Here is a 22,450-nt window from a genome sequence, read left to right as displayed (position 1 = left end):
TATCTTTTCATCACTATTTTGTGATCTGATATTAATCTTGTAAAATAAGTGGATGTCTGTGTGTGTGAGTGTATGGGGAGTGGGGAGTGGGGGGTGGGGTGTGGTGGATATGTGGGGTTAGTGCAGGTCATTTTGCTGGTCAGAAATACTTGAACTCTTGACACCCATATCTGATTGTTTTATTAATTCCAAGCAGTTTGATATCCATGGACGGCCAGTTCCAGTCTTTCTTTTCGAAATGGCAGGAGCAGGCATCTGTTGACTGTGAGGGCTCATAAGGTGCAGAAATCTCATATTGCTAATGTTTGCTGGAATTTGCTTTTCATATCTTCCTGCTGTCTCCTCTGGGAGGAGAAGACCGAGGCGAGTAGTGCTTATTTCCTTTTCATTTGGCTGAGATTCTCAGGTTCACATTAAAGTGGGATCAGACAGATCAGATTGACATGCAAAACCTTCACAGGCAAAAATGGAGCATTCTGTTCAGCTTCATCAGGAATCGGAAAATAACCCAACTGTCCTTTATTTTGTTTGTTTAAAATAAAAGACCATACAAGCTCAGTACTTCTATCCAATTGGCATCATATAAACTTGCAAAAGTCCAAACTGAATCAAATTCATGGACCAAACCTGATACAACACACTGAAAAGCAAAAACAGAAACTGCTTGAAGAGCTCGGGTCTGGCAGCATCTGTGGCGAGAAATCAGAGTTAATGTTTCAGGTCCGGTGACCCTTCCTCAGAGCTGTTCTCTGAGAACAGTTCTGAGGACATGTCACCGGACCTGAAGCATTAACTCTGATTTCTTGCCACAGATGCTGCCAGACAGGCTAAGCTTTTCCAGCAATTTCTGTTTGTGCTTCTGTTTTCCAGCATCCACGATTCTTTCGGTTTTCAGAAACACCTGACAATGCTGGGGAAACTCAGCAGCTTTGACAACATCCATGGAGAGAGAAACAGAGTCAACGTTTTGTGTCCAGTATAACTTGCTCAGAATTCAACACCTCAGTCTGTTTAACAGATCTATTCCCAATAGTCTATTTCCTTTGGTACCAGATTTACTGTGTTGCTAAGCAACTGATTTCAGGGTAAGGGACACGGCGAGGTATAAGCGGAGAGTTAATATTTCGAGTCTGATAAGACTGTTAGAACTGTTCTAAAGGAGAATCGTACCGGTTTTGAAATGTCAACTCTGTTTCTCACTCCATAGATGGTGCCAGACCTGCTGAGTCTTTCCAGCATTCTCTGTGTTTGAGATTTCCGGTATCTGCGACATTTTGCCTTTACTCTGGTAAAGTTCCACCATTTTGAGGCCCTGGGAGTGAATAAGGAAGAAAGAATAATACCCCAAGGATAATGAAGAAGAAAAATACTCCCAAAAAATAAGTATGGTTCCTGTCAAAATACATTTCCTTTCTGTGCCAGATGTTCACTTGTGTTACAGGGGCGATAACCACAGGCTTATGAATTGAAAGGTAACCATGACGGCTTGAGAAACTACATCGAACAAATTTGGCGATTTATGAACCAACACCAGCGGGAAACTCCTCCATATTCACTACATCCACCACAGAATGAGCATGATCACTGCTACTATTACTAGCCTGGGTGACACTCAATTGAGGTCATTCTCTGAAGTGCTCTCAAGTCATTCTGTTACAAAACAAACTACCGTGGCACAACAAATTACTAACAGGTCTACAATCCAAGACACATAATATGAAATGATGCAGTATTAATCTGCCCATGGACAAAACATCGCCATCCAACATAAACGTACTCAAATGGGAATGGAGGAGGCATCGCCTAGAGTGGAGGCCGCTGCACAGAGGCGAGTCCTGGGCCAGAGGCTATCATGGGGAGCTGACTCCCGAAACAGAGGCTAGTGCAGTCTGGAGGTCTGGTACTGGCATGGACTGGTTGGAAAGATTGTAAATTGTGTACTTTTTCTCATTTTCCCTCTGTTTTTCCCTTCTCATTTTTTCTATCATGCTGTAATGTTGGACTTTTGATTTACTATTTTTTCTGTTTTATACCAAATACTTGAGTATCTGTACCTTGGTACCTTGTACCTAAGTGGCAACATAGCAGATTTTTCACCGTACTCATTCAAGTGCTAGTGACAGTAAAACTAATTATTATTATAAGATAACACGGTGTAGACCAGCGGCAGTTCTTACTATCTCTATTATTATAAGATAACCTGGCATTAGTTGAATGCCACTTTGCTTCCAACTTGCTCATATAAGTGAAGCCATGCAACTTTAATATCACAGATTCCTGGAATTGATATGGTGCAGAAGGAGACCATTCTGCCACTCTGCCTGCACCAGTTCTCTCACCCAGAGCTATTCTCCTGTCTTTACCCTGTATCTCTGCATACCCTTCCTGTTCAAAGGACCATCTGATGCCTCAATTGAATGTGCCTCCACCATATTTCCGTTCCACACGCTAACCATGTGAAAAACTTCTTTCTCACATCAGTCTGCATTTATTTGCAGTTCAGTTTAAACATATGTCCTAAATGGTATTTTGCTAGCATTGATGGCACTCATATCATTACAAACAATCATGAACATTAACCCTATACAAGTCAAGCTGTTCCCTCTGTGTCCCAGATCCTGAATCCACCCACATTATCAACATGGGAAATCTGGTACCAAAAGAACAGACCATAATTAATACTTAGGTTAGGTAGTCTGAGGTATCAAGTTTGGTCAACACCCAGGAAATGAGAAAAATGAACCTTGTGTAGACAAAACGTAAAACAGATTAAACAAATAGAATAATAAAATGTGAGGCTGGATGAACACAGCAGGCCCAGCAGCATCTCAGGAGCACAAAAGCTGACATTTCGGGCCTAGACCCTTCATCAGAGAGGGGGATGGGGTGAGGGTTCTGGAATAAATAGGGAGAGAGGGGGAGGCGGACCGAAGATGGAGAGAAAAGAAGATAGGTGGAGAGGAGAGTATAGGTGGGGAGGTAGGGAGGGGATAGATCAGTCCAGGGAAGACGGACAGGTCAAGGAGGTGGGATGAGGTTAGTAGGTAGGAGATGGAGGTGCGGCTTGGGGTGGGAGGAAGGGATGGGTGAGAGGAAGAACAGGTTAGGGAGGCAGAGACAGGTTGGACTGGTTTTGGGATGCAGTGGGTGGAGGGGAAAAGCTGGGCTGGTTGTGTGGTGCAGTGGGGGGAGGGGACGAACTGGGCTGGTTTTGGGATGCGGTGGGGGAAGGGGAGATTTTGAAGCTGGTGAAGTCCACATTGACAACCCCCCCTCCCTATTTATTCCAGAACGCTCACCCCATCCCCCTCTCTGATGAAGGGTCTAGGCCCGAAACGTCAGCTTTTGTGCTCCTGAGATGCTGCTGGGCCTGCTGTGTTCATCCAGCCTCACATTTTATTATCTTGGATTCTCCAGCATCTGCAGTTCTCATTATCACTAAACAAATAGAATTGTTTGTTTTGAAGAGTGAAATGTACCACAGTTGGTCCTGCTCTAAACCCAAAGTGTATCATTGACATTTCAAAATGATAGAGATCTGATTTTGATTTTCTGTTCAAAATAATCCACTGATCCATCCTTTGATATTTAGTTCTGACGAAGAATCAGTGGAGCTGAAACATGAACTGTGATTTCTTATAGATACTGCCAAACCTGCTGAGCTATTCCAGCAATCTTTGTTTTTGTTTCTGATTTGAAGCATCCACAGTTCTTTTGGTTTTACCTTGATATTGATATTTGGTTCAGCACATCCAGAGTAAGACTGGAGATAATTTAGCAGCATAGGAGGTGAGCCGAGCGGTACTGGGGCAGGAGGCTTAGTGTAGGATGTGAAAAGGATTTCACATCTGTGATTGAATAGTCAAAAATAGCACCATTGATGCAAAACAACTCCTCATCACATTCCTGAAATTCAAATTGAATGCTTTGGTGGAAGCCGTGACCTACCTTGAGATGCTGCTGTGCTTGTCTAAAATGCAGTGTTTTTGACTTGCTGTATGATATCTATATTTTATAATATTGAAGCAAATTGACCAACTCATGCTTTAAAGTCTCTAACTGCAGGAGGGCTATGGAGGCTGGACCTATGAATAAGCAGCCTTGAAGGATAGTACTGGAAATGATGAAAAAGAAAGCCATTCATACCTGCCCTGTGGGGGAGCTTTTGAGGTTTGCCGTCTTTCTGCTGCACCCCATGATCAGAATTTGAGTGGAAAACAATATCCTCTCCAGTTGTATGTTGGTGCTTATGTTGCTGTAGTTTGTAGAACCCTTTCTTCAAAGGAAAGATAAGGGCTTGCATTTTGTCATGACATTTCATGCACTTTTACAACCAATGATTGTTTTTGAATCACAATCAACAGCAACTTGCCTTCATAAATGGCATGCATTCTAGTAAAACCACCCTAATGAGTTCCATTGGGGCACTATCAAACCACATTTGACACAAAGGGTTATATTAACATTGGTGACTACTAAAGAAAGAGATTTTAAACAGCATTGGAAAGTTTATGCCTAGAATTTCAGTACTTTGCAGGTGAGTGCATGTTCACCCATGGTAGACTGATTAAAAATCTGAGATGGGCAAAAGGCGTGAATTGGATGAACGTGGAGCTGAGAGGTTTGCAGGATTAAGGGTGGTTAGAGTAATGGAAAGGAGCAAAGTCAGGAAGGAGTTTGAAAACAGTGATACAAACTCTGAAATGAAGATGCTGCTGAGGCAGGAGCCCAGGGTACCTTTGTATTACAGGGTTTGCAGTGAAGTGAAACGTTAGCAACAGAGGTTTTGGGTGATCCCACATTTATGGAAGGTACAAAGTAAGAGGTTAGCGAGGAGAGACCTGTGAAGTTACTGTGGGTTTTGCACCAGTAGATGAAGGGAGGAGATAGGCAGTGTTTTGGAGGTGGAAGTTTTGATGGTGACCAGGATATGCACAGAGAAGGAATGAAAGAAGACTGTTATACCAGATTTGGTGAGGAGCGCGGGGTGTGGAAGTGGAGAAATGGGGGCTATACAATGATGAATGTGGCTTATACAGTGATCAATTAACTAGCATGACCTGTTTGCTTGGTTACATCAAATGAGTCATGAAAAACATTGTGGATCATTTCTGAATTAACACGAAGGCTATTTGATCAGCATTATTTTGAGAAGCAAGCTATTCTGCCAAACTGGGTGTTTCAAGCTTTTACAGCTGCTGTAAACACCTTGTGTGCTTTCCTAGCTGTAAGGAGTTCACTGCCGAACTGCATCTGTGTTTGGTGCCAACAAAGGTCTGTCGATGGGACACAGAGAAATTGCCTTCAGCTCTGGCAGCTGTTCCCAGCAGCTGGGATGTGGTCCTTGAATTCCAGTGATAAAGTTAGACCCTGTTGGGATTCTTTGCAATAAAACACGATTCAATAGAATGAAAAATTCAGTTGAGTCCAAGTTACAAGTTCCAGACTTGAGGTTATTATGTCACTATTGTGTTTTATTGGTGACGGGAAGGAGCTGTTCCCTCACATTCATTGAGAACTGTTCAGCATTGCTAACCTAATGCCATTACAATCTGCAACAGAGTTAGAGAGTACAGATTTTCAGTTTTCAGTCTGCACAGGATTCACAAAGGAGGTTCCAGAGTAGAAAGGGTAAAGTTCTCAAGCACCTTGCTCCTCTATCCTCCAACAACCGGTATTTCTCTGTCTGGTTTTGTTGCGACCACTTGCCTATTGTGCAGTGCAGTGCAGTGGTGATCCCAAGCTTGATGGCCATAACAAACCATATCCTGTCCCTCAGTGACTCCTGTAAGCTAAATTATCACAAAATCTGCGCTCTCTAGATTAGGTCTTTAGCAGATTTCTGCAATAAATGTTTCTCGAATGGTAAACTTCTGACAAAGTACCCCAGTGATCTGTTTCAAAGGCCCTCTTCACAGTTTTATCAGTGAGGAAATTGGCTTTGAAGTAGCACTTGAAATTGACATTGACAGTGTTTACCCCCGAAAGACCTTTATGTTTCATTTGTTCACGGGATGAGAGTTTTGCTGCCTAGCCAGTCCATCCCCAATTGTCCAGAGTGCTCTTGAGAATCAGCCACAATGCTGTGGCTCTGAAATCAAATGTAGACCAGACTGTGTAAGGATGGCAGATTTCCTTCTCTAAAGGGAATTAATGAATCAAGTAGGTTTTTTTTGCCTGATGATTGAAAACGGTGTTATTATCATCCTTCGATTCTTTTTGAAATCAAATGTTGCCATCTGTCATGGTGTCTCAGAACATTACCTGAGTCCCTGGATTAATATTTTAAATTAATACCACTAAGCTATCACCTCCTGAGGTGTAGACCCACAAAAGTAGTCAAGTTTATCGTGGGATTTTTAATGAGCAACAGAAGGTATTTCATAGGGCTGTCTCAAGATTCACGTCTCCAACATAGCCTTCACTTCCTGGGTCAAGTTGACTATTTATGCCATACTGGCTAAACCAGCAGCTTAAGACCCACTTTCAGACCTCTTTCTAGAACCTAAAATGCAGGGTAAAAATCAATCCATTTCAGTTTTTACTTCGCACAGACGTCAATGTGGAGGACTCTGGCAAATTCTCATGACCAGAATCAGGGGGTAAGTGTCCGTGGTCACTCTTGGTGGTGAGAGGATCGATAAGGAGGTTTAAGGTGTGGCAGGGGTCAGAGAAAGTATGAAAATGTTAGAAGAGAAAACGCTGTCCAAGATGAACCAAACAAGATGACTCGTTGCTGCTTGAAGTTTTGAGAATTTTTGATTTGTTCAAAATTTGACCGAGTAGCTGTGTTGGAACAGCAATTGCCATGAAGGTAGGAATGCTACTGAGGATGGATAGCTGAGTGCTCTCATTGTGTGTGCAGGAGCTGACCTTCCTGATTACTAAGAGGACCCTGTGGCATTTGGAATCAGAGTAGCAGTTGGAGTGATTTTGTTGCTTCTAACTATGTTCCTCCTGGGCTGGTGTTTTCTTCCAACCATTAAAATCAGCAGGATTGTTCCCAGACGTTTTTTTTTGTATAAAGCTATAAGAAATAGGAACAGGAGTAAGCCATTTGGCCCCTTGAGCCTGGTCCACCATTCAGTAGGATTATGGCTGATCTGACATTTCTGACATGGACCTTGCCATTTCTTCATAACCATTGATTCCCCTACTGATCACAAATCTGGCTGTCTCAGCTTTAAGTATACACAAGGGCTCTGCCTCTTCAGCAGTCTGTAGCAAGGAGTTCCAAAGAGTCACAGCCCTCAGAGAAAGAAATTCCTCCTCATCTCAGTCATAAATTGGTGCTTCTTTATCCTGAGACTATGCTCTCTGGTCCTAGACTGTGCCATAAAGGGCAAGATCCTCTCAGCATTGTGAAGCTGTGAAGCCTATTAGGACTCTGTGTTTCAGTGACATTACCTCTTGTTCTTCTAAACTGGAGTGAGTAGAATGCCAATCTCTTTAATCTGTGCTGATGAGACAGTCCCTCCATACCAGCGTTCATCCTAGTGAAACTTCTCTGAACCGCTTCCAATGGAATAATATCTTACCTTAAATAAGGAGACCAAAACTGCTCACTGTACTCCAGATTTGGTCTCACTGTGGTCTTACCAGTGCCTTATACAGTTCAAGTAAGGCTTCCGTACTCCTACTCCAACCCTCCTTGACATAAGGGCCAGTATTCCATTAGCATTCCTGATTGTCTGCTGCACCTGTGTGTTAGCTTTTGTACATAAGTCTAAGTCCCTTTGTGTTGCAGAATTCTGCTGTTTTTCTTCATTTAATGTTCTGTTCTTTGGTTTTCCCTTCCAAAATATACAACCTTACATTTTCCCCCATTATACTTTGTTTGAAAAATTTTTTTCCCTGCATACTTAACCTAACACATCTTCCTAAAAACTGATATATACCTCTCTGAGACCGCCTTTCCATCTATTTTTGCATTGTCTACAAATTTGGCTTTGATATTTTCCCTTCCTTCCTCCATGTTAGTAATATAGAGCGCAAACCAAAACTGATCCTAGTGGTACCCCACCAGCCAGAGTTGCCAACCCATAAAAGAACCTCTTATTCTTGCTTGCCGATTCTTGCCCCTGAACCAATTTTCTATCCACGCCAATTTACTACTCCCAATACCCTTATCTCATGACTTAATCTTTTGTGGGGTGCCTTGTCAAATGCCTTTTGGAGGTTCAAACATATCTACTGGTTCCCCTGTATCCACTCTGGCTGAGACCTCCTTGGAAAAACTCTGATAAATTAGTCAGAAATTATTTCATTTTCATGAAGCCATGCCAACTCTCCTCGATTTGATTATGATTTTCTCATTGTTCTGATATTACTTAATAATTGATTCCAGTATTTCTCCAACAGATGTTAGGTTAATTGGCCTATAGTTATCCACTTATTGCCTCCCTCCCTTCTTGAATAAGTATGTCACATTGGCAGTTTTCCAATCCTCTAGTACTTCTCCAGCACCCAAACAATTTTGGAAAATTGCAACCAATGGATCCACTGTCTCTCTAGCTGCTTCTGGGATCCTCGGATGCAAACCATCAAGGCCAGGGCACTTAACTGCCTTTAGCCCATTCATTTGTCAAATACTACTTCCTTAGTGATATTGATTGTACATAATTCCTCCCCTGTAATCTTTAGCATTAATGTAATGTTTGAAGATTCTTCCACGATAGAGACAATACAGACTAACTGTTTAACACCTCTGCCATTTCCTTGTTCCCCAATAGCTGTCTTCTCCAGATTCATTTTCAAAGTGACCTATGTCAATTTTGACCTTTCTCTTCCTTTTTATATATCTAAAGAAGCTCTTATTGTCAGTTTTTACAATTTTTACCAGTTTGGCCTTGTTTATTCTGTTTATCTTTTTTAATCTTTTAGTCCTATTTTGTTAGATTCTGAACCCACCCCCAGTCTTCATGGCTATCATTGACTTTGGCCTCATTTTATGCTTTGTATTTCAGCACAAATACTCTCCTTAACTTTTGTTATGGACCAAATCAAACCCTGCCAAAATATGTAAAGGAGATTGCCTAGACCCTAACTTTTATCTTTCTTAAAGGCAAGTGTTAAAGTGCTGTGTTCTAAATGTGATCGATTGGTCACACAGCTAGGCTTTAAACAAACACACTTTATTCTTATGTCACGGTTAAAACACAAACAAAAAAAAACAGTTGGCACAACTTCAGCTCTATCGAAATAATACATTATTTAGCTATTACTCATCAACTGTTCCAATAAAGCTGCATCCCATAAACACATCTTTGGCAAAGGCAAATTCAGCAAAATAGATTTCCCTCACTTGCTATCTCTTCCAGTCTAGAAGAAGAGAACACTGACTGAATGGATTTAGCAGCAGAGAGCGAAAGAGAAAAATCTCAAGCTTTTTGCAGCAATAGAGAAAGAGCTATATCTAGCAGCTTCAATTCCAAAACCCCAACTTCAACAGCTGAAAGGTAAACTAAAACCCTGAGCTTTTATGAGCTTGACTCCACCCACTCATGCTTTTTCTGTCTGATTCAAAAAAAAACTCAGTTATTTACTCTGCTTTCCATGGAACAGACACCTCAGCACCAGATTGACAGCACTCCTCTTCAAGAGAAACAGGACTGAACAGATCCCCCTTCAAAGCACATATTGTCTCTGCTTCCATAGTTCAGAATGGTTGGGTTATCCCTCTCCTGGAATCTTTTCTCCTTATTTAGATGTGTCCTTGCTGAGAGTCATGAATTACCTCTTTAAATGTCTGCTGCTGCCTGCTTACTGCCTTCATACTAATCTGTCCACCCAGTTCACTTTAGCTAAGCCTGTCCTTGTTTCATTGTAATTTCTTTACTCAAGTTAAACACTGTTGTTTCCAGCCCAGTTTCTTACTCTCGAACTGAATGTTTAATTCTACAATGTTATGATCACTATTTCCTAGGGGATCTTTTCCAAAGAGATTATTTATTAAACCTGCCCCATTACTCATTACCTGTTACCAAATCCAAGTTAGCTAGCTGTCTGGGTTGGCTTTGTGACATGTTGCTTGAAGAAATTGTCCCTAATTCATTTGATGAATTTATTGTCAGTGCTACCCTTTTCAATTTGATTAACCTAATAAACAAGAATATTAAAGCCACCCCATACTTAGTACTGTATTCTTTTTACATGCGCCAACTATTTGTTGATTTATAGCCTTTCCTTTGGAGTGGCTAATGCTTAAGGGCTCTTTACACTATTCCTACCAATTTCGCTTTTCCCTTGCTCTTTATATACCTCTGCCCATGTGGTCCATCTATCATCCGAGCCTAGATCATCGCTCACAACTATCCTCATTTCATTTCTTGTCAACAGTGTTACCCTAACACCTTTTCCATTCTTTGTCTCTCTGAAAGGTCAAATATCCCTGAATGTTATGTTCTCGTTGTAAACCATGTTGTCGTAATGGGTATCAGTCATCATATTGATAGCCTGAAGACTGGAATAAATTCAGAATCCAGCAAAGGAGAACTGAAAAGATAATAAAGACAGATAAGATAAACTATGAGAGCAAACTGTCCAGGAATATAAAAACTGACAATAAGAGCTTCTTTAAATATATACAAATGAAGAGAGAGGTCAAAGTTGACACACTCCCATCCTTCTCAGTAATTTAGAAAAGGAAAGCTGAAGTAATGTGACATTATAAAAACTTTTGGAAACCACTTTTAGATTTTAACCAGAAGTGACCTGCCTGTTAGCAAATACTCAGTCAGCAAATGAATTAAATTTGTCATAATTCTATTTTATCTTGTACAAAAATAACAAAACAGTGTGGTAATAAGATGTATCTTCATATTTTCTGATCTGGATTTCCTACTGACAAATTGACTGTGTTGTGAATACTTTCCTATCCTGGTTGGGGGAAAAGTCTGTGATCATTGCTCTCAAGTAAGTATTAAGTGAGATTTAGCCACACAAATGCATGTATAACACCTTTTCTGGAAGTTTGCAGTTCTGGTCAAAAGTCTAATGAGAGGAACTGAAAACAGTTTACTGCTATCCGGATTCCCACATGGTTGCTGAACACCCTGTGCCCTGTTAAACAGATTTCAAGGTTAAACAGTTTCCACCTTGACTGTGTGATCTTCAGTGCGTTATATTGTCTCCTTTTACTCCACCATTGAGAATCATGTGTCACAGAAAGAGGCTATTTGTTCCAATGTGGCTGTGTGCGAGCTTTTTGGACAAGCTCTACGATAAGTCCCACTCCTCCTGTTCTATCCTTAAGGGTTATATGGCCCAGTCCTGTTCCTATTTCTCAGTCTTTTGACCTAATCCCTATAAAATTGCAGATATATGAAGAATGCAAGTATTCTTGGCTGTCATTGCAATTGGCGGTTGGTGTCATAAGCCAATTTCTCTAAGGAATTAGACAGAAACCAACAAACAGAAGGAAGGGATAACAAGAACTCCAGATGCTGGGGTCAGAGACAATATTGTGGAGCTGGAGGAACACAGCAGGCCAGACAGCATTAGAGGAGCAGGAAAGTTGACGTTTTGGGTTGGGACCCTTCTTCAGAACAGACGGAAGGTTTGGTCATGTTGTAATGACTCAGTGCTTCAATTTCAAACTGTGCTACCACTGAAATAGATTTGACTCCCAGAGTATCTCCACATTGGCTGCATGAATTCTTTTGATTCTCAGTTGTCAATTGATTTGCTGAGTGAAAGTTGACTATTTCAATTCTGTCCTTGTCTTCCACTTTTTGCCCCACTCCGCTCTTCCTCCAGACATCCGCTCTTTCCACTCCTCGCTCTTCTGTTTGAGAAATGCGAGCAGGCAACGCAGGGGTCAGAGTGCATTACCTCGGCAAGCTTCGATGTTGACATTGAGAACTTCGTTCACCAGCAGGAGCAAGAGCACAAACCCTTCTTCAGCGATGATCCTGAGATTGACAGCTTGGTGCGTTACTCTTTGTTAACTATTGATGGCAAAAAATGAAAATGTATTTCCCATGTAAATGAATGGCTAATTACAAGTGTGAAAGCATTTTTCTGTGAGAGTCACTGGCTCTCAAGTACTTTTTTAATCATTAAAATCAATCACTGTGACCAAATTTGCCATTAGAAATATATTTAAGGTCTTTCAATTAAATCATTTCCTTCAACCTCAGTTATTGAATTACATCAGAGGCAGAACGTCACTTGCCATATGGTTCTAACCAGGCACCAATGACGGGAAGTCTATTACATGTTGTGCACTGTACCGAGAATAAGAGTTTATAGTTGTTGTAACTTGAGCTGGAACCCCTGTTGATGTTCTGCAAAGTCAAGCCCGTTAAAGACCAATTTTTCTCTTGTCCACCTGGTTCAGATCTTGGGCTAGCCTCTGTAATGACTCATTTTTTGGCAATTTATTGTATTTACATGTTAGCTTTCCCCTGCAAGGTTAGTCTATCTTTCTCCCAGCCTAGCTTAACCCTTCAATTGTTGAAGATTTTGACTTCTTGCTGGGATGTAGTATCTATTATTTTGACCCAGTGGTTATTTATTTTTATTGCAGAAACTTTAGACAGTGAGGTAATAACAAGTTATTTACTCCAGAGTGGTTAGTACAAGCCTGAATCCATTCCCACTGAGTCTCCATACTAATCCACTGTACGAAAAGGATTAACATTGGTAACTAGAAAACCTATTCTTGTCTTCTTTTATTTCATTTCCCCCAATGAGAGATATGAGCATGCTAATTAGGAGAAAGAGTGAGTGCTGATTGGAGCGAACATGCAGACGATACAGTTTCTAAAGTAAAAGCAAGCTACTGTGGATCGTCTGAAATTCAAACACAAATTGCGAGAGAACCTCAGCAGTCATCTGCAGAGAGAGAAATTTTTAATGTTTTGAGTCCGATTATGACTCCGCTTTGGAACAGGCTTCCCCAACACTTCGTGTTTTTTTTTAGCAATTTCTAATATGGTTTCAGTGCCAAGGGTGAGTGAAGCATCTATCTTCCTTAGGAATTCATTTCCTGTTACCCTACTTCTGTCAGTTGAGCAGCTGTCTCAGCTTCTGGAGGTTTCCATTAACTCATTCTGTCCAAAGAGTTAATTCAAAATAGCCTGATGCATGTGGATGAAACATCAACAAATTAATGAGTAAATGAATGATCGAAGTTGCTCATTTATTTTGGTCCTATGTCCAAGGAGCCAAAATTGTCATTCTGTCATGTGATCAGTCAGTGAGAAAGGCAAGGACCTGAAACCTAGCAGCTTCCCTTCTCCTGCGTCTGAATCCCCTCCTCTCAGCTGGTGCCTGCCAGAATAGAGAAAATCAGAGCTGATGAGCTCTGAGTACTGAGCCCCTAGATCTCTAAACTGGGACTTGTAGACCATGGATTTGAGCCCATCAACAGTGACACTAATGATTGCTCACTTCTGACAGCGATATTAGCCGTGATCCTGGGGTGTTAACCATTGATTATCCCACAAACAGTAAACAGAGAGGTTGATTGGCAGATTTTTTATTGGAATACACTCTAAGATTGAGACCACAAGTGCGTGATTTGTGCTGTTTTTAAATTGGAGACTTCCTAAATAGGTAGCAGTGCTTTCATTGGCTGATGCTTCTCGTCAGCACCATGACTGTTTTGCTTTATGAATATTAATGAAGCCCGAAGGATTAATGTAACATTTAATTATCTGTTAGCTGCTTTGAAAGGGAAGCGTGGCAACATGAAAAAGTGTTGCTTTGGGCCATGTCAGTGCTACGTGTGCTTGTGAGTGAGGTGGGAGGGGGGAAGTTTGGGTGTGGGGGTGCTAGGTGGGAGAGAAAAGAAACAGAAGGCTGAGAATAGTTAGTGAGTAGTTTGTGGTTATGTTGAATGAACAATGTAGTAAGGGAATCCAATCAGTCAATTCAACTCGATAGAATGGTAAAAATAGTTCAATCTGCTGTTGTACTCCAAACAAGAGGATCGAGATCACCCTTTAACTAGTTCAGTTCCAATTCAAACAATGACATTCACCTCAGAAGATTGCTGTTCCCATTTGATTAGCCTATACCTCATTCATGCTGGAGCTACAGAGCCAAATCCACTTTTTCCATCATATGCAGCTTAATAGAATTTTTTAGAGTCTGGGAAAGTGCTGAATTTGGCCACAATGATGCCAGTGGGAGCAGTGGTTAACCTGTTGAAAGGGCAGGAGGACGGAAAATCTGAGCTACGGCTGAATTTAATGGCAAGGCCATTCTGAACACCTTGTTTGTTAGCCAGTCAGCAGCAGCCCTGGTTGAGAGGCTAGCCAGCTGTCAGATGGAATGGCTGATGATAGATAGCTGCAAGGTAGGACCAGAGGGAGGATAAAAGCATTCAGAGGGAAAGGGAAGAGAGAGCTTTGGGCTGATCATGAGTTGGCACGGAGATCTGGTCAGAGTTACAGGGGAGAGGGTCTTAAGTTCGGGTCGTAGGAACATAGGGGCACTCCATTCAGCCTGTAAGGCCTGGAGTGCCATTCAATACTATCATGGTGATTATCAATGTCAGTGCCTTTTTCCTTCACAATATCCCCATACACCATTACATCATTAGCAGTTTTCAAAAATGCCAATCTTTAATTACACTTAATGATACAACTCCCACAGCCCCCTGGGGTAGAGAGTTTCAAAGATTCAGCAATTTGAGTTTTAAAAAATCTCATCACCTCAGTATTAAGGAGGAGGCAATGGTCTAGTGGTATTATTAATTAATCCAGAGACCCAGATAACATTCTGGGGATCCAAATTCTAATTCCACCACGGCAGATGGGGGACTTTGAATTCAGTAAATATTTGGATTTAAGAATCTAAAACCCACTTGGTTCACTGATATCCTTTAGGGAAGGAAACTGCCATCCTTACCTGTCCTGGCCTACTTTTGACTTCAGACCCACAACAATGTGGTTGACTCTGAACTGCCCTCTGGGCAATTAGGAATGGAAAATTAATGCTGCCGAGTCAGTGACATCCTCATCCCGCTAATGAATAAAAGAAAGAAAAAAGTGCCGTCCCCAACAGTTTGGATTTGTGTTCTCAAGTTCTAAAATCTACAGCCAGTTTAAAAATGTTACCTGCATCTACCCTGTCACTCCTTCTACATAAGGAGGAGTTCTCCAGTCACTGGGATAGGGCTGCTGAAGATTTAATCATGGGCTGGTTAGCTGGCCACAGTAGCTGCTGAAGATTAGATCATTGCAGTTAAACTGGGGCCCCAAATGGAAGTACTCTCGCTCCTCTTGGTCCACAAGCAGTGTTGGAAACACCCTTACCTACAAGTATCCCTGTTGGAACATAGAAGAGTACAGCACAGTACAGGCCTTTCGGCCCACATTGTTGTGCCGAACGTTTACCCTAATCCTCAGGTCTATCTAACCTCCACCCCTACCTTATACTATCATCCATATGCGTATCTAATAGCCACTTGAATGCCCCTATTGAGGCCAACTCCACTACCCTCTCCAGCAATTCATTCCACACCCCTACCGCCGTTTGAGTAAAGAACCTACCTCTGACATCTCCCCTATGTCTACCTCCACTCACTTTTTAAAACTATTCCCCCTCATAATAGCTACCTCCACCCTAGGAGAAAGTCTCTGGCTGTCCACTTTGTCTACACCTCTGATTATTTTGTATACCTTTATCAAGTCACTTCTCATCTTTCGTTGTTCTAAAGAGAAAAGCTCTAGCTCTCTCAATCTTTCCTCGTAAGACCTACCCTCCATTCCAGGCAACATCCTGGTAAATCTCCTCTGCATCTTTTCCAACGTTTCCACATCTTTCCTGTAATGAGGTGACCAGAACTGGACACAATACTCCCGATGTGGCCGAACAACGGTTTTGTATAGCTGGAGCATAACTTCAAGGCTCTTGAACTCAATCCCTCTATTAATGCAAGCTAACACACCACAGTCCTTCTTAACAACACTATCCACCTGGGTGGCAGCTTTCGGAGAACTGTGGACATGAACCCCAAGATCCCTCTTCTCCTTCACACTGCCAAGAATCTTTCCATTAACCCTGTATTCTGCATTCAAACTTGCCCTTCCAAAATGAATCACTTCACATTTTTCAGGATTAAACTCCATCTGCTGCTTCTCAGCCCAGCTCTGAATCGTAGAATCATAGAATCCCTACAGTGTGGAAACAGGCCATTCAGCCCAGCAAATCCACACTGCCCCCCGAATGCATCCTATCAATGTCCCTTTGTAACCGATAACAGCCCTCTGCACTGTCCACAACTCGACCCACCTTTGTATCGTCCGCGAACTTGCTAATCCACACTTCCACTCCTTCATCCAAATCATTTAGAAAAATCACAAATAGAAGGGGACCCAGTACAGATCCTTGTGGTACACCACTTGTAACTGAGCACCATGTTGAATATTTTCTGTCCACTACCACCCTTTGTCTTCTAAGGGTCAGCGAATTTTGAATCCAATCTGCCACATTTCCACCTATCCCATGCCTCCGAACTTGCTGCATGACCCTACCATGGGGAAACTTATCAAACGCCTTACTTGAATCCATGTATACTGCTCACACTGTTCTACCTTCATCCACGTGTTTGAGCATCTCTTCAAAGAATCTGGTAAGGTTTATGAGGCATGATCTACCCCTCACAAATCCATTCTGACTATCACAAGTCAAACTGTGCCTATCCAAGTGACTATAAATCCTCTCTCTCAGAACTCTTTCCAATAATTTGCCCACCACTGAAATAAGAATAACAGGTCTGTAATTTCCGGCATTACCCCTATTCCCTTTTTTGGACAAGGGAATGATGTTTGCCACTCTCCAATCTTCTGGCACTATACCCATGGACAGTGAGGACGAAAAGATCACTGCCAAAGGCCCTGCAATCCCGTCCCTCACTTCCTATAGATTCCTTGGATAAATCCCATCAGGCACAGGTGACTTAACTATCTTCAACTTCCTCAGAATTCCTAGCACATCTTCCTTACTAACATTCACCTCCTCTAGCCTACCTGCCTGTTTCACACTGTCCTCCCTTGCAAGTAGGTTCCTCTCAGTTGTGAATACCGAAGAAAAGTATTCATTAAGAACACCTCCTATCTCTTTAGGCTCCATACACAAATTCCCTTCACAACCCTTGATCGGCCCTACCCTTTCTCTGGTCATTCTCTTATTCCTCGTGTACATGTAAAAAGCCTTGGAGTTTTCCTTGATCCTTTCTGCCAAGGTTTTCTCATGCCCCCTACTAGCTCTCGTAAGCGCTTTCTTCAGCTCCTTCCTGGATAACTTGCATACCTCTAGAGCCTTTTCCATTCCTTGTCTCTTAAACCTTACATAAGCATCTTTCTTCCTCTTAACCAGTTGTTCGACCTCTCTCAAGAACAATGGCTCCCTCAACTGCATCTTCCCTGCCTGCTAGGGACAGACATTTCGAGCACATGCAGTATGCATTCCTTAAACAATCTCCACATTTCATTAGTGCTCTTCCCTGACGTCACCTGTTTCCAATTTATGTTATCCAGTTCTTGCCTAACAGAATTATAATTACCCTCCCCCCAATTATAAACCTTACCCTGCTGTATGTACCTGTCCTTATCCATGGCTATTATAAAAGTAATAGAGTTATGATCGCTACTGCCAAAATGCTCTCCTACCAACAGGTCTAACACTTGGCCCGGTTTGTTGCGAAGCCCCAAATTCAAAGTGGCTTCTCCTCGTGTTGGCCTATCTACACACTGTGTCAGGAATCCTTCCTGAACACACTGGACAAAATCCACTCCGTCTAAACTATTATAACTGAAAAGTTTCCAATCGATATTTGGAAAGTTGAAGTCACCCGTGACTACCTGTGACTTCTGCACCTTTCCAATATCTGCCTCCCAATCCACTCCTCCACTTCTCTGCAACTATTAGGGAGCCTGTAAAAAAAACAACAAAATGTCTGAGATAACAAGGTGTAACGCTGGATGAACACAGCAGGCCAAGCAGCATCAAAGGAGCAGGAAAGCTGTTGTTTCAGGTCTGGACCCTTCTTCAGAAGTGACTGCTCCTTTCTTGTTCCTGACCTCAACCCAAACTGACTCTGTGGACATATCATTCTCGAACTGTCTTTCAGTGGCTGTTATACTAGCCCTGACCAACAAGGACTAGTTGTACGAATTTGATTTGGCAGCATCTTTGAATGCGATGCTTGGATCAAGATCAGAGGTGCCATGAGACAGGAAGAAGCCAGTGGTAGGGTGCTCAGGTGAAGAGAACGGTGAATGCTATACCGTTAAAGGGTCCTGGCCGTCGGTAACATTGTGTAGTGATTTGCACAGCCTGTCCTATTTGATAATTGCTGAGTTTTCCACGGGCCTGTACATTCACACAGTAATTAGAAAAGGTCAGAATTCATCATTATCTGCCAAATCAGCCAGAAAGCACTGTGAAGTCAATTAATTTTGCATCTGTATTTTTTATGACCCGTTCAATTTTTACACCCGACTGTAGGTCTTTATCAGAACAGATATACTGCAGCAGGGCAGTAAATGAGAGTTTCTGTGCAAATGAGCTGCAGTAATTGGCATATTTATTAACTATCCCCTCCCCCATGCCCTTGTACAGTGACTTAAACAACAAGCTTCTCTTTCTCTCTTGAGTTGTAGCTTTAGAGCTGCGTTTAGTCCTTGCTTTACTGGAAAGGGAATTTGATCCAAAGCTCCTTGCTCAGACTCTCTTGTCTACATTGTTTGGTAGGTATCAACTATTAGAGGCTTATTACTAGGAATGCACAGGTATTTGTATCTGGGCCCCAAATGAAGTATTATTCCTGGACAGAGATACTCTGCAATTAATTCATTAAAATACCACTGCACATCTTGTTTTTAAAAAACGACTCGTTGATGAAGGATTTGTATCAATCCCCTATAGGGGCATTACTTTTACTTGCTAAACATCAATAAGGCTGTCAGCTATGGCTGTTGTCCCAAAAATTGGAAAGTTATAGAGACTTGAACACAAAATCCAGACTGACTCTTCAGTGCACGGCTGAGGATGGGCTGCATTGTTGGAGGTGCAATTCATTCCTATGTGCTCAGGTCGAATGCAGGTAGGTCCTTGGCTCAATGTCAGTTGATACTTTATCCTGAGCTCTCTTCTTGGCAGTTTTGTCACACTGAGTTACAAGGTGAGGAAACGGGGCCAAGTCTACCACAGCCAGAAGGAATCAAACTTAAACTGTTGGTGTTGTTCTGATCTATATGCTAACCATCTTACCAACTGAGCTAACTGGCCTCCCTGACTGTCCCCTTTTTCAAATGCAGCATTGAATCAAATGGTTCAGAGATAGTAGGAACTGCCGATGCTGGAGAATCTGAGATAACAAGGTGTAGAGCTGGATGAACGCAGCAGGCCAAGCAGCATCAGTGGAGCAGGAAAGCTGACATTTTGGGCCTGGATCCTTCTTCAGAAATGATTCTGAAACGCCAGCTTTCCCTCTCCTCAGATGCTGCTTGGCCTGCTGTGTTCATCCAGCTGTACACCTTGTTATCTTATTAAATCAAATGGTCCGTTGAAGTAGACTTGAAAAAAATCCCATGACATATTTTACGGATAAGTTCTTCCAGATTCCTGGCCATTTATCCCTCAATCAGCCTCACTAAAACAAATTTAACTGGCTGTTTTCACATGACTGATTCCTAGAGTTTGCCACATGCAAACTGGTTTCCCTACATTGCAATAGTCTCTGCAAATCAAAAGGCTTTGTCAATAGCTGTGAAGTTCTTTGGGACGTACCGAGGTCACACAAGTAAGTATTTAAATGCAATTTTATTTTTATTTAAATGGATTAACAAATCCAATAACTTGAACCCTTCACTACCTTTGGTTGAAAAACTTCATTGAAGGGTGGGAATACAGGATGATAATGTGTAGTGTCATCATGCTCGTAGAACTGGATCCCACCGTGGGAAGTTATGAATCAGGACCTGCCATTTATGGGCTCCTACCAGCAGACAGATGACCTTGAAAGTCTTCAGGTTGTTGTGTAAAGACAGAGAAAGGAGAACCCAACCTAAACCAGTCATCCCCATGTCACATTGTTAGTTCAGAGTCTGCTGATACTGTCTAGGAATGTCTTGGTTATAGAAACATTGGCTAGAAGCAGTTTGTGGAGAAGGTCCACCACGCCAACACTCCAAACAACTAATAATGGGCAACTAAGTTCAGTTAGAGTACTGAAGACAGTTCTCGCCAGTGCAGTTGAGGAAACATAGAGGTAACAGAAGAGTTTTGACGATGTGGCCAAGAATAGAAAATATTAGCAATGAGGAAAGATTGGATAGAGTTGTTGTTGTTGAAATAGAGAAGTATGATAGGGAACAAAAACAAAGTTGCTGGAAAAGCTCAGCATGTCTGCCATTATCTGTGTAGACAGAGTGGACAGGAAGGACCTATTTTCCTGAGCAGAGTTGTCAATAATTAACAGACATAAATTTAAAGGAATTGGAAGCAGGATAAGAGGGGATGAAGAGGTTTTCTTAACAGTGGGTGGTGGGGATCTTGACCCCAACGACTGAAAGGTTGATGGATGCTGTCATTTTGATTCTGTTTAAAAATGCGACTCGATGTCCGAGAATTAATTTAATCCTTTAATCACGCAAGAGTTAGAAAGTGGGGAATAGACTGGGTAGCACATATATTGGCCAGTATAGACGCAACATGCCAATGGCTCTCCTTGTGTGCTGTAAATTTCTGGTCCTGTAAGTACAGAGTTGTCACTTCAGATTGGAAGACAGCACAGACCCAACAAAATTTGAGAAGAGTAGAGAGAAGTTATGTTTGATTGGGTAATAATATTGAGCCACTGCTAGAAGTTTTAAAGCTTGTTGATAATTGGAGGAAAGATGACAGATCAGTTTTGATCTGTCCATCTTCTCTCCCACCTATGTGCCCCTCCCACCTCACTGACCAATGCCCACAACTCCCTACCCGCACTCTCCTATCACCATCCCACCTACCTTCTCCTGCCTCACCCCTCCTCTCTATTTATTTCAGAGCTCCCTTCCCCAAACCCCCACCACCCCCTTGTTGAAGAAGGGTCCTGATTTGAAATGTCACCTTTCCTCCTCTGATGCTGCCTGGCCTGCTGTGTTCCTCCCAGCTGCACACTGTGTTGTCTCTGACTCCAGCATCTGCAGTTCTTACTATCTCTGCGCTCAAGTTTGAGCTCTTGGGAAAGAGAAATTGGATCTGAGTGGGCAATAATTATTTTCAGCCTTCCAATCTTTTATAGACTTTCAAGTTCTTTACAGTATGAAAGGCACATGGAAAACCATATATTTTGGGCTTAGGAGATAAGTCGAACAAATGGAGCCTAATTTAACAAGATAAGAAAAATAAGACACCAGATCGATGTACGCTCTTAGAATACCTGTCATACACAGTCCTTTTTACATGATTTGCTGTAGAGATTAATGACGGTGCACCGTCTTACGTTGCAGAGCTCACTGGAGATTACTCTTTCTAAGGAACTTAGCTAATGTTGGGAGGGCATTTTCTCACTGGGACAGGCAGCACCTGGTTTTACCTGGGAGTTAGATGCGTGCAAATACACGTGCTAGAGTATGCAACATACGCACACACTTGCTCATTCTCATCCAATAGTGGTTTAGGATAGAGGTGAAGTGGAGCAACTGACTGACTTTCCCTTCACTGAAACTAATTTCATTGCCTTTCTGACAACAACTAGTTGATATGTGAAATGGAGGTGGGGGATTAATCCTGGTCACTGTGACTATATTCCAAAAGGTAGTGTAGTTAAGTTGTTGTAATTTCATTAGATTCAGTAATCATGTTCCTTCACAACTCATTCACCGATGCTGCACTGCTTGCTGATCTACACTGGCACTAAATCTAGCAACCCCTCAGTTTTTAAAGTACACATCCTTGTTGGCAAGTCCCACTGTGGGCTTCCTCTTCAGATCATTCCACTTCTTCAAATTCTAACACTTAGTGAATCCTCATTTTAATACTTCCACTATTGAGGAGTTTACCTCTATTAAAACTAGTATATAAATGGAAATGATAGTTGTTATTGAGTAATTACTTCTTCCTGCAGAATTTTGAATGTTGAACAAAACTGACTTCGTATTCCCTGGCCCAGAATGCTGAGCATACAGTTTTGAACTGTTGCCACTGAATACCAGCAAATCATAGTGGTGTCACCCTGTGCAAAATTCAGTGGAGGAAGGACAAACAGCGATGTAATCTGAGTTTTTGTCAGAAAATGGCCTCAGTGTGGTGAAAGACCTCATTTTGGGTTGATGGTTAAAATATGAAATGTGTGAACTGACCTGTCTTGTAATAAGGACTGACTGTGCTGAAGCTGACTAGATTGGTGATTTCTTTCTTTCCTTCCTTCTTTCCATCCTTATTTCTTTCACTCCATCCCTCCCTTCCTCTTTTTCCCTCCTGCCTTCCTTCTTTCCTCTCTCTCTCT

The 22,450-nt window shown here is 42.0% G+C and overlaps 1 protein-coding gene across 30 annotated transcripts in view; it reads left to right on the top strand.

Annotated features, from left to right (window-relative positions):
• pknox2 (pbx/knotted 1 homeobox 2) overlaps nt 1–22,450 on the top strand; it is a 422,222-nt gene that overhangs the window by 315,794 nt on the left and 83,978 nt on the right. For all 30 annotated transcript variants that reach the window (XM_059639012.1, XM_059639008.1, XM_059639006.1 and 27 more), the window contains one exon: nt 11,758–11,929. In XM_059639012.1, the coding sequence (XP_059494995.1) occupies nt 11,758–11,929 (172 nt within the window). The remainder of the gene's footprint in view (nt 1–11,757; nt 11,930–22,450) is intronic.

The sequence above is a fragment of the Stegostoma tigrinum genome, chromosome 32 (assembly GCF_030684315.1).
Source record: "Stegostoma tigrinum isolate sSteTig4 chromosome 32, sSteTig4.hap1, whole genome shotgun sequence".
NCBI classification, from domain to species: domain Eukaryota; kingdom Metazoa; phylum Chordata; class Chondrichthyes; order Orectolobiformes; family Stegostomatidae; genus Stegostoma; species Stegostoma tigrinum.
This window is presented reverse-complemented; position numbering and strand designations above follow the sequence as displayed.